The sequence below is a fragment of the Pelophylax lessonae genome (assembly GCF_965119305.1).
Source record: "Pelophylax lessonae genome assembly, chromosome: 1".
In the NCBI taxonomy this organism is placed as follows: domain Eukaryota; kingdom Metazoa; phylum Chordata; class Amphibia; order Anura; family Ranidae; genus Pelophylax; species Pelophylax lessonae.
The window spans coordinates 440,102,283-440,115,034 of record NC_138768.1 but is presented as its reverse complement, the minus strand read 5'-3'; the positions used below and the strand labels follow the sequence as shown (position 1 = coordinate 440,115,034).

General features: G+C 50.7%; 1 protein-coding gene across 1 annotated transcript; it reads left to right on the top strand.

Moving 5' to 3' along the window:
* Nucleotides 1–3,945: 3,945 nt before the first annotated feature.
* Nucleotides 3,946–4,593, top strand: LOC309546766 (uncharacterized protein; the record flags this gene model as incomplete). Its single annotated transcript, XM_082246456.1, has 1 exon — nucleotides 3,946–4,593. The coding sequence occupies one exon, from the start codon at nucleotides 3,946–3,948 to the stop codon at nucleotides 4,591–4,593; it is 648 nt and encodes a 215-aa protein (XP_082102582.1).
* Nucleotides 4,594–12,752: the final 8,159 nt, after the last annotated feature.

The window sequence follows — 12,752 nt, the reverse complement described above, 5'->3', positions numbered from 1 at the left end:
GCACGGGTCGTGCCACGGCGGGCGCTCAAGTCTTGGGGCGTGCTGCCGGAACGTCATTTGGAGGCGGGAGCGGTGTGCGGGGTTCCGCGGGACGGCCACATGGTTTGCTCACGGCCCTCCGCGGAGGCATCTCCACCTGCGATGGATCGGTCGGAAGGCGAGCTGTCGGGTTCTAGCCCCTCGCCAGCGGCGGCGTGGGTCCCGCCAGCTTCTGGGGGGTGACGGCGGGGCTTGTGCCGGTGCCTGGGGCCCACGGGGCGGTTGGCGTACAGGCCGTGATGGTCGTGCCGTCGCCGGAGGCCGCTTCCACAGCGGTGGGGGATGCGGCAGGGGGGTCGAAAAAGGGGGCTGCGGCTGGGGACAGTGCTAAGAAGGGGGGCACGGTCCGGTTGGATGACTCGGCGAGGTGCGAAGTCTATGTTTGCTTCGAGGGACCGTTAGGTGCGCATCTAAAGGCGGAGGTCAGGGAGAAGATTGTCAAGGGTGAGTACGTGGAAATCTTTACTCTTTTGCCCAGGGGCGTAACTACAGGGGTTGCAGGGGTTGCAATTGCAACCGGGCCCCATGCTCCAGGGGGCCCGTGCAGTTCCACTGTATACCTGGATAGGAGGGGCGGCGGGGGCAGCATGTAGAGAAATCACTGTCCTCCTTTTTCCTCCTGTAGCTTCAGGAGGAAAATGGAGGAGATTGGTTCCTCTGTATGCTGCCCCCGCCACTCCTCCTATCCAGTTCACTTGTGTTCTGCTGTCTCTGGGCCTCTGTGTGCTCCCCTGGTCCCCCCCCCCACTGGGCCAACTGCAGAACTTGTGAAAGGGTCCCACTGCGGGACCGTAATAAAGGGCCCCCTCAATGAGAGTGAAGGGCCCCAGGATCAGTGGGAGGAGCCCCAGGCTTAAAGGGAAGGGCCCCGGCCAGGTGTCCGGGGGGCCCTACATGGTTTCTTGAACCAGGGCCCTGAAGGTTCTAGTTACGCCTCTGCTTTTGCCGCTTGAAAAATGTAACTTGAATAGGATCAAGCCGGAGGAGAACAAGAAGGAGGATGAGGAGAAGCGGCGGTATAGGTTAATCCCCCGCACTTTCGCTAACTGGTTGCAGGCGTTCACGATTCTTGCTAGTGTGATTGGGGAGAAGAACCCCGAACCTTGTTCGGCTCTCTTCTGTTACTTGGATGCTATTGGTGAGGCATACAGGGTATATGGGGGTACGGCGTGGCTGCGGTATGATGAGCAGTTCCGTCAGCGGAAGGCCATTCGACAGTCGCTGCGCTGGGACCACAAAGACATTAGCCTCTGGATGCAGCTTATTTTGTCGGTGCGGGCTTCCCCACAGTTTTTTCCAGGAGGAGCCGGCGGTTCTTCTACCCCCGTGCAGTCGGTCACTAAGCGGCGGGGTTGCTGTTGGCAATTCAACAAGGGTTCCTGTAAGTTCTGGGGGTCCTGTCGCTACAAGCACGAATGCTTGGGTTGCGGAGGTGCCCATCCGTTGTCCCGCTGTTTCAAGCGGGGTAAGGGATGCTCCGGGGAGCCTGGTCAAAAAAGGGACGACGCCGGTGATCTTGGAAAAGATGCTGCCTTTTCTAAGTAGATACCCTGATAGGGCGGCGGCTCAACTCCTAGAGGCCGGGTTTTCAGATGGTTTTCATATTCCTTGCTCCATGGCTACCATTCCCCCTCATGCGCGGAATTTGCGGTCCGCACTGCAGCATACTGCGGTGGTGTCCGACAAGCTAGCGAAGGAGGTGGCGTTGAGTCGGATGGGTGGAGCGTTTCCCGCTCCTCCATTGCCTAATTTGGTGGTTTCTGGTGCCCAAAAAGGAGGTCAATAAGTTTCGTCTCATTCACCATCTCTCTTTCCCGAAGGGGCGGTCGGTGAATGACACGATTGATTCGGCAGCCTTCACGGTGGCTTATACGCCTTTCGATGCGGCTGTGTTTTGGGTTCGGCGCTATGGGCGGGGGGCACTCATGGCGAACGCTGATATTGAAGCCGCCTTTCGGCTGCTTCTGGTTCACCCGCATAGTTTTCACCTGTTGGGTTGCCGGTGGCAGGGGGCTTATTATGTAGATCGCTGCCTCCCTATGGGTTGTTCCATTTCTTGCGCATTGTTTGAGACATTCAGCCCTTTTGTGGAGTGGGTGGTGCGGGACGTGTCTGGGACGAATTCCCTCATTCATTATTTGGATGATTTCCTTTGCGTGGGTCCGCCTTCCTCCAACGTGTGTGCCGTGCTTCTTGCTACGTTGCAGCACATTGCAGTTCAGTTTGGGATTCCGCTTGCGCTGGAAAAAACGGAGGGCCCTACCACGGTGCTTAGCTTCTTGGGCATTGTGGTGGATTCAGACGCTATGGAATGTCGCCTGCCGGAGGACAAGCTTTCGGCTCTCAAGTCATTGTTGGGCAAGCTGAACTTTGCGTGCCGGATTTTGCCAATGGGTCGGGTTTTTTGTAGGAGGTTGTCGGCGGCCACGGCGGGAGTAACATCGCCCGCGCACTTTATCCGCCTCACCAAGGACCATAGGGAGGACCTGCGACTGTGGCACAGTTTCTTGGCCGACTACAATGGGAGGGCTTTATGGATGTCGGGGCCAGTCAGCAATTTTGACCTGGAGCTGTACACGGATGCGGTGGGTTCCACTGGGTATGGGGCTTTTTATCGTGGGCGGTGGAGCGCGGCGCCTTGGCCTGTGTCATGGTCGGTGGCAGGTCTCCTTCAGAACATGGTCCTTTTGAAACTGTTTCCGGTGGTGCTTGCCATGGAGATTTGGGGGGACGCATTCCGGGATTTGAGGGTTCGTCTGCACTGCGATAACATGGCAGTGGTACAGGTGATTAACCGCTCCTCGGCTTCATCGCAGCCGGTGGTTCGGCTGCTGCGACAATTGGTGCTGCGTTGCCTTAAATTGAACGTTTTTCTTTATGCTGTGCACATTCCGGGGGTGGTCAACACGTTAGCTGACGCCTTGTCTCGTTTTCAGTGGGACCAGTTTCGAGAGCTGGCGCCGGAGGCGGAGCAACAAGGGGTCCCGTGTCCCGAGTGGCTGTGGGAGATTGCCTTGGGGTCCTCGCCGGCTGGATCCAACGGTCTGTGAGTGAGGCTACGTGGTCAGCATATTCCAAAGTATGGCTCGAGTGGTGGGAGGTGCTGCGTTTGGCGGAGCTGGATAGCGGGGATCCTGAGGTTCGGTGGGTGGTTTTTATTTTCTGGCGCAACAGTTTGAGAAGGGTGGGTCAGCGTCTGCTGTGGCTCGCAAGTTGGCCGGCCTGGCCTTCTTGTTTAAGTTGCAGGGTAGTTACGATTTTACGAAGGACTTCGTTGTTCGGCAAGCTCTGAAGGGGTATGGGCGGGCCCATCGCCGTAAGGATGGTAGGCTCCCTGTATCCTTTCCCCTCTTGCAGGATATTTCCGCTACATTGGGTACGCTGTGTTTTTCTGCTTATGAAGTCCTTTTTTTTTGGGCAGCATTCTGCCTGGCGTTTTTTGGGGCCTTTCGGATTGGGGAATTGGTGAGCCCCTCTAAGGGTGTTTCGGGGGGCCTGTTGGCGCAGGATGTGTCCTGCCGGGGGGAGGAAGTTCACATTTTGCTCCGTCGGTCCAAAACGGATCAGTTGGGTAGGGGCGTGCGGGTCCGGTTGTTTGCAATGCCGGCATCGCCTTTGTGCCCGGTTAGCGAGTGCTTTTTTGGCCATCCGGCCGCAGGTGGGTGGCTCGTTTTTAGTGCATGCTGATGGGACTTCCTTGTCCAGATATCAATTCATCGGGGTGTTCCGTAAGTGTTTGAGGGTCTTGGGTTTGGATGCGAAATGCTATGCCTCACACTCCTTTCGCATTGGGGCGGCCACGGAGGTTGGATGAGGATGCGGTTAAGCGCATTGGTAGGTGGGATTCGAAGAGGTTTTCGTTGTATGTTCGTCCTCATCTGTTGTGATTGTCGTTGGGGATTTGGTATGCGCGTCTGTGTTTGTACAAGGAACCTGCGGGGGGTTTGCCTTTTGTTTCTTTCAGGTGAACCGTGCCTCGTCTGGATATTGGGACACTCCTATGTGTTTTGGGGTGCCAGGCGAGCAGATGTCCGTCCCGGTGGTAGACAGCTAGGATTTACCAGACAGGAAGCCTGCGTCCGCTGGCTGGGGGTGCCGGGTATGATGTGGAGCAGAGTGGTGCCAGAGGTCTATAAAATTGCTCGGTGGGACAGGCATCCGGATGTGCTGGTGCTTCATGTGGGGGGTAATGATCTGGCGGTTAGATTCATGCAGGAACTTATACGGGACATAAAATTGGATTTCCTGCGTCTCTGTGTGTCCTTCCCGGACCTGATCATCGTCTGGTCTGACATAGTCGCCCGTACTTCCTGGCGTTTGGCCAGGTCGGTGGAGCGTGTCAACAGGGCCCGCATAAAAGTTAACAAAGCGGTGGGGAAATTTGTCTGTCACAATGGTGGTGTGGTCATTAGGCACCTGGAGTTGGAGGTTGAGACCTGGAGGTACTTGCGGGGCGATGGGCACCTAAATGCCGTGGAGACTGACCTGTGGGCTCTGGGGTTGCAGGACGGTATACAGAGGGCGTTGGGGGTGTGGAGGGGCACTCAAGGGTAAGGTTTCACCCTTGGCGTGCGGTGTCGTCTTTTTGTTGGTCTTTGCTGGCAGGGGCAAAAACCTTTAAGTCAAGATAATGGTTCGGGACCCACTGGTGGTAGGTCCCTCTGGTGCGTTCCAGTTGAGGTCAGTTTGACTGGAAGGAAACATGGGTACACTGCGGGTAGAGTGTTGTCTCAGAGCTGGAGTTTTGCGGCTGGAGGCCTAGTATGTTTAAGTGGGCCCGCAGTGTAGTATTTATCTGAACATTAAAATGGGGGGCCTCAAAGACCAACAAAAGCTTTAACTGTTTTTTGACATTTCTGTTTTAACCGGTTGCCGACTGCGCACAGTATATTTACTGCGGCAGTCGGCCCCGGCCAGGCAGAGTGACGTAGGTCTACGTCGCTCGCCTGTCACTCCTTCTAGAGCCAATAGCGGGCGGGCGCGCGCCCGCTGAGGCGCGCGCCCGCCTCGGCTCGTTCACGGAGGAGTGCGGGAGTGTGACTGGCGGACCCGATGTCCGCCGGTCACACTACGATCGCCGGTACAGCGGGAGAAAGACAGAGCGGCTTATGTAAACAAGCCGCCTGTCAGTTCTCCCTGTGTAAAAGTGAAGATCAGACAGTTCTACTATGTAGAACTGTTGATCTTTGTTTTTACACTAGTAGACCTGTCCCTGCACAGTTAGAATCACGCCCCTAGGACACACTTAACCCCTCCCTGTCCAATACTGTTAACCCCTTCCCTGCCAGTGTCATTTTTGCAGTAACAGTGCATATATATAGCACTGATTACTGCAGTAATGTCACTGGTACCCCCAAAAGTGTCAAAAATGTCAGTCAAGGGTCCGATCTGTCCGCCGCAATGTCGCAGTACCGCAAAAAAAATTGCAGATCGCCGCCATTACTCGTTAAAAAAAAAAACACCAAAAATGACAAAAATCTTTCCCTTTGTTAGTAAACGCGATAACTTTTGCGCAAACCAATCAAAATACGCTTTTTGCGATTTTTTTTACCAAACATAGGTAGCGTAAAACAAATTGGCCGAAAATGTTAAAAAATTTTGATTTTTAAATTTTTTGGGGGGGAATTTCATATAAAAAAAAGTGAAAAATATTGTTGTTTTTGCAAAAATTACGCTCTTTTTTTGTTTATAGCGCGTGATCAAAAAATCGCACAGGTGATCAAATACCACCAAAAGAAAGCTCTGTTTGTGGGAAAAAAAGGACGTGAAATTCGTTTAGGTACAGCGTCGCACGACCGCGCAATTGTCCGTTAAAGTCACGCAGTAAAAAATCGCAAAAAAAACCCTGGTCTTTTAGCAGGAAATTCTCCGGTGGTAAAGTGGTTAAGGAATGATTTTTCCATTATGTTAATTTATGTTAACTTAATTTGAAATTGGTTAATAAAAGGGCTGCTATGGCCAATTTTATTCCACTTACGGTGTCGTCTCGATTATTGGGATAAGGTAAAGGTGAAAGGGTGCAAGTGGGTGGTGGGTTGGCCGTTCAGCCAGGTTTTATAGTGACATCTGTTCTACGCTAGTCATGTGTTCCTACAATCAGAATGCCATTCGGGCTATCCAATGCCCCGAGCACCTTCCAGCGGCTGATGGAGAAGTGTCTAGGAGACTTGAATTTCGAAGCAACCTTGATATACTTGGATGATATCATCGTATACTCCGCTACTTTTCAAGAACACCTAGACCGACTAGGACAGGTACTCAAGTGGTTGCGATCCCATGGCCTGAAGATAAAGCTAAAGAAGTGTCATCTCTTCAAGAGAAAGATAGAGTACCTAGGCCATACAGTGTCCCAAGATGGGGTGCTGCCATCTCAAGACAAAATGGCTGCAATACAACATTGGCCAGCGCCCAGAACACTGCGGAAGTTGAAGGCTTTCCTCAGTCTGACCGGATATTACCGGCGATTCATCAAAGACTACGCAAAGATAGCGGGCCCTCTGAATGAGCTGCAGAGAGGAACAGCTGGGAGGCCCAAGGGTCAAAGTGTCCCCTGGGGACAGAAGCAGGAAGAGGCCTTCCAGGCCCTGAAAGAAACCCTGACATCGGCCCCCATCTTGGCTTATGCTGACTTTGACAAACCATTCCTCTTATCGACTGATGGCAGCCTCTATGGACTTGGGGCAGTACTGTCACAGGTACAAGAAGGACGTGAAAGAGTTATTGCTTATGCCAGTCGGTCATTGCAGGATACAGAGCGAAACCCTCATAACTATAGTTCCTTCCGGCTGGAACTCCTTGCCCTGGTGTGGGCCATGACAGAAAAATTTGCAGGCTACCTGACAGAGGCTAAGATCTTTGTACAGACCGATAACAACCCCCTGGCCCATCTGAATACTGCCAAGCTGGGAGCCCTGGAGCAGCGTTGGGCAGCTCGCCTTGCCAAGTATGACTTCTTGATCCGCTACCGCTCTGCTACAGAGAACACTAATGCCGATGGTCTGTCGAGGGTTACTTTTGAGACTCCAGTAGGGGATCTGGATGAACAAAAAGAAGAGGATGAAACTCCAGACTTCCGCAGGTTCACACCTCCAGCAGTTGCAGCACAGACAAGTGGGGAGGCCCGAGTGCTACCCAAGGCATTAGGAAGAACCAATGAAGAATGGGGCCGAATACAGGGTGAAGATGTCAGACTGCGGCAGATGAAAGGTTGGGTGTCCCAGCGAAGAAAACCTGACAGAGAAGAAAGGACTGAGCTTGATGCCGAGATGAAGTCCATTCTACACCAATGGGATAGACTGGAAGTTCATGGAGCTGTTTTGTACCGCAAGTGGCAGCAGCCTGCTGATATAGAGACAAGGTGGCAGGTAGTAATACCCAGAAGCATGGCACGAGAGGTAGCCAAGGAGGCTCATGAACTTGGAGTGCACTTCGGGCCCGTTAAGACCTTCCAGTGGCTGCAACGCTATGTATATTGTCCACGACTGGAGGCCACGGTTGAGGAAGTCTGCCGACAGTGTCGAATGTGTGAACTCACCAAAAGCACCGAACAGAGGGCACCCATGCAGCCCATACAGACCAAAGAACCGCTGGAAGTATTGATGATAGATTATCTTCTCGTGGGACAATCTGCCAGAGGTCCACAATACTGCCTGGTCATGATTGACCACTTCTCTAAATTTGCAGTGGTCACCCCAACTCGAGACCAGACGGCTGAGTCTGCAGCTCGGGCCATCTGTCAAGATTTCATCTGAGTCTACGGTTGTCCGAAGCGAATCCATTCAGATCAAGGAGCGTGCTTTCAAGGGAAAGTGATGGAGGAGCTACATCGACTGTATGGCATTGAAAAATCCAGGACAACTCCATATCATCCCCAAGGGAATGGGGCCTGTGAGCGCTTCAACCGGACCTTGCTTCAGATATTAAGGACATTAGAGGAAGACAAAAGGATGCACTGGCCAGACTACCTCCATGAATTAGTCTGGGCTTACAATAATCGGGTTCACAACACAACCGGGTATACTCCGTACATGCTATTGTTCGGCAGAGCTGGCCGGGAAATTGTTGAACTGAATTTAGAACAACCACAGGACTTAATAGAACGATCGACCACCTCATGGGTGAAAGAACACCGTCAGTGGCTCCAGACCATCCGCCGGTTAGCAGGCCAGCGTTTGCAAGAGAGAACTCATACTGACCGTCCTCCCCTCCAGGAGGTTCCGCTGCAACCTGGAAACCGGGTACTGGTGCGGGAGAAACGTCCCAGAGGCAAGTTGAGTGAGTGTTGGGAGGAACAACCTTACAAAGTGATCAGGAGAGTTTACCCCAATGGCCCGGTCTACGAAGTACAGGTGGAAAATGAGGAGTTTGCCTCAAGGATCCTACATAGGAATATGCTACGGCCATGTCGGTCTGAAGATCCCAAACCTGCTGAAGAAACAACACTTCCTGTCCCGTCCTCAGAACTCATTATCTCCAATGAAAACAATGATGAAGACTGGTGGATTGTTCCTGACACTACGGAAGGTCCCCAGGCCACAGGGGATGAAGCTTATGCTACAGAACCACCACCGACTCGCAATGAGGAGGAACCCAGGTTGGCAGCTCCCAATGAGGAAAGTCAGTCCCTTACAGATAGTCAAGACCTCCGGAGATCCAATAGGTCTACTGCAGGGGTTCCGTCAAACAGGTACAATGCTGATCAGTTCCTTTGGTTCACCTGTATGTGTTGTGGACAATATTGTGCTTCTGTTAGAGATTGTAATAATCACTTTCTTCCCCATGGACTATATAGGATGGCCGAGGACGACCATCGTTAAGTGGGGAGGCATGTAGGGGGTCAACCCCTTGAATGACTAAACTCCATTACACTGTACTTCTATTGAGAAAGTCCCACAGACTGTCATGCATCTTTCAGCCACAAGATGTCACTGTTGTTGTTAATGAGAATAAGCCACAGTTGTTGTTGTTGCTTTAAGTGAGGGAATCTTTCTGGAAAGGAGGAGGAAGCAGGAAGTTCCTGGGATGGTGTGGTGTGCTGAGCGGAGAAAAGGGACTGTATGCTGTGGCCTTGAGGGGGCATATAGACTGTATAATCCAGGGACAGAGCAACAGGATCTTGCCAGAGGAGACAGAGCTGAACTGTGGTACTACGGACTGCAGCTGAGAACCAGAGAAAGAGAGGAGAGAACATCCCAGAGCACCTCAAGCAAGTTACAGAGCAAGGGGCCAGACTGCAGTGACCTACAAGTGACAGAACAAGATAAACAACCTGCAAAGAAACCCAGACCAGTGCATAAGAGACTGCAGCTACAGATAGCAAGGGACAGATCCAGAGACCTTACTGCATCCACCATCACGGAGACTGAGATAAAGCAGCTGTACCTACAGAACTGTGAGTGTGCACCGGTGCTAACCTGTGGCAGGGCAAAGAGCAGATTTCTGTAGACAGAGCGTTGCAGCAACGTGTCCCGGTTAGCGGGAATCAGATAGGATCATATAGCAGAGTAGCCTGTATTCCTGTGTGTGCGTTGGCGGGAGCGCCATTTTATGTATCACATTGCAGTTAACTTTGCTGTAAACCTATGTAATCTGTTATTACTGTTAACATCATTCTCCGGCCATTATACTCTGTTGGTTAATAAAGCCGGTTTCTGCTTCAGCCTCATTGTCTGCTGTACCGTACCTGAATTCTGCATTGCGGTCCCCTACTCCTCTGGCCACTACATAGGCATATACATGAAAACCATGATAAAAGCCCTGCATCATATACAAAGTATAATTCGCTTCCTCAGGGGTGGATGCACATCATGCATCTATAAAGTAAAATCATAGTGTAAGTAATGTGTATATATACATATATTGAGTATTTAGACTGTATCAGCTTCCTTGTTTTTGTATAACTGTGGGGGGCGTGGCTTGTGAAATGATCACAGAGACCTGTGATCCTATATAGAAGGATCACAGGAGCTCTGTGATCATTGCAGAGAAAAGAAGGGTCAGCTGTGTTCACAACAGCTGCCAGTCCTTCTCTCTCAGCGGGGAGTGATCGCGGGTGTCAGGCGGCAATCGAAGTGCATCGGAGTCCAGGCTGCCGAGTGGGGGGTCGCCCCCTAGCTGCAGGCGTGCGACCGACATATACCTACATGGGTTCGCACAGGAGGACCGTCCTGCCGCACATAGCGGCAGCTTGCCCAGGGAGCTCAATAGCTCAAGTATAAAGAAAACAAATTGTTTTTAAATGTTATTTGATATACTGATTCTGCGGCTGAAATTAACAGCAGATAGCAGTGGCTACTGTGCCTCTACAATGCAATAACATTCTATCTGCAGCCGCAGTTATTTATGTCTGTTTGCACAACCAGTTAGCACCTGTTTTTAACCCTTTCGCTGCCAGGCCCTGTGTTCCACTTTTAAACTCAGCTGGCCAGACCCTTTTTGAAAATTTTCCTTTGCTTTTTTTTATTTTTCACTTATAGCGTTTAGAGTTTGTAAAAGATCCCCCAAACCATACATATTTTCTGAAAGCACATGACCAGTAGAATAAATAGAAGGTGCTACTGATTTTTAAGGTCCCAAGATATTTGCTTAAATGTTTATTAAAAACAATATTGTTGCTAAAAATCCACTAAAATCATTATTTGCAGATAAAAACACAGCAAATTTTACAAAATTTCTACTAAACATACAAGCTTAACCGCTTGCCTGCTGTGCACAGTATATTTACTGCGGCAGTCAGCCCCTCACAGGCAGAGCGACGTAGGTCTACGTCGCTAGCCTGTGAGGCTCTGGGGAGCGAGCGTGTGCCACCGGAGGCGTGCTCCTGCGCGGTCACGGACCCCCCGCGCGTGTGACCGGCGGACCCGATGTCCGCCGGTCACTCGGTGATCGTCAGGGGAGAGGGAGAAAGTCAGGCGGCTTGTGTAAACAAGACTCCTGTCATTCTCCCCGGTGTAGAAACACCGATCACACGGTTCTACAATGTAGGACCATTGATCAGTGTTCCTACACCTCAAGCCACAGCCAATCACAGTAAGAATCACGCCCCTAGGGACACACACAGCCCCTCCCTCTTAAATAAAGTTAACCCCTTCACTACCAGTGTATTTTTACAGTATCAGTGCATATGTATAGCACTGATTACTGTAGAAATGTCACTGGTAACCCCAAAAGTGTCAAAAATGTCAGTCAAGGGTCCGATCTGTCCGCCACAATGTCGCAGTGCCGCAAAAAAACAAAATCGCAGATCGCCGCCATTACGCGTTAAAAAAAAACAACAAAAATGACAAAAATCTTTCCCTTTGTTAGTAAACGCGATAACTTTTGCGCAAACCAATAAAAATACGCTTTTTGCAATTTTTTTTACCAAACATAGGTAGCATAAAACAAATTTGCCGAAAATGTTAAAAAAACTGAAAATTTATATCAAATACTTACCGTAATTTTCCTTTCCTGATGGACTCCATGGCAGCCTACGTGTGGGTTAGTCCCGCCTCCTCCTACCTCATAGGACCCCACTCCCATAAATTTCACTCTGCCCTGGAGACCATGTTCCATAAACTAGCCTCCTCCGGCAGATGGGTGGGGACTCCGGCTGCCATGGAGTCCATCAGGAAAGGAAAATTACGGTAAGTATTTGATATAAATTTTCCGTTTTCCTGACAGACTCCATGGCAGCCTACGTGTGGGAAATAACTAGCCAAACACACCAGGGTGGGCAATCTGCTGTTCAAAAGAAATTAAATTTGCACCATCAACTGATAGTATCCGCAAACCAAAATCAACAGATGATAAAGAAGCTGGCTCGACACAATAATGAGCAATGAAAGTATGAATTGAAGACCATGAGGCCGCCTTGCATACAACTTCAGGAGCCACATGATGGAACGCTGCCCAAGAAGTCGACATTCCTCTTGTAGAATGCGCTGTCACAGCCTCCGGGGGAGCAAACCCTTTAGCTCTATAGGCCCACTGAATGGACTGGACAATCCAAGATGTGATCGTTCTAGATGAAGCACGCAAGCCTTTATTCTTCCCATAGAACAGGACAAACAGATAATCCATATGGCAGAAATGAGATGTGGCTTCCAGATATAGCTTCAGAATTTGCCCTACATCCAGTGGATGAGTCGCAGAGTCAGAGTATTTGAATGTTGGCAAGACAATTTCCTGATTTTCATGAAAAATAGAGGATACTTTAGGATGAGAATCCAACATGGGAATCAGAACCACCCGATCCGGGAAAAACGTCAAAAAGGGTTCTTTGCTGAGACCCTTTTTGCTGAGGTGACTGCCACCAGGAACGCTACTATAAGAGACAATTCTTTGATGGAGAGTTGAACCAGGTTATCTCTTCTGAGGTCTGCAAAGAAATCCAGAACAAGCGGAAGATCTCACTTAGGGAATCTGGGCTTCCTTTGTGGTCTGAGCCTAGAAGCTCCTCTGAAAAATTGCCTCACTAGGGGATGCTTTGCCCAGGATGTTCCTGTGAAAGCCGAGATAGCTGACACTTGAACTCGAAGAGAGCTGACTGATAAAGGCAGATCCAGGCCAGATTGTAGAAAACTCAAAATATGTTGAACCTTTGGAGTGCCTTGCACATCCATATTTCCGGAGATACGAGACATGAACTTCTTCCATATCCTTACGTAGACTCTATTTGTTCCAGCTCTTCTCGCATTCAACAGTGTGGAGATAGCTCCGCTTGGACACCCTAA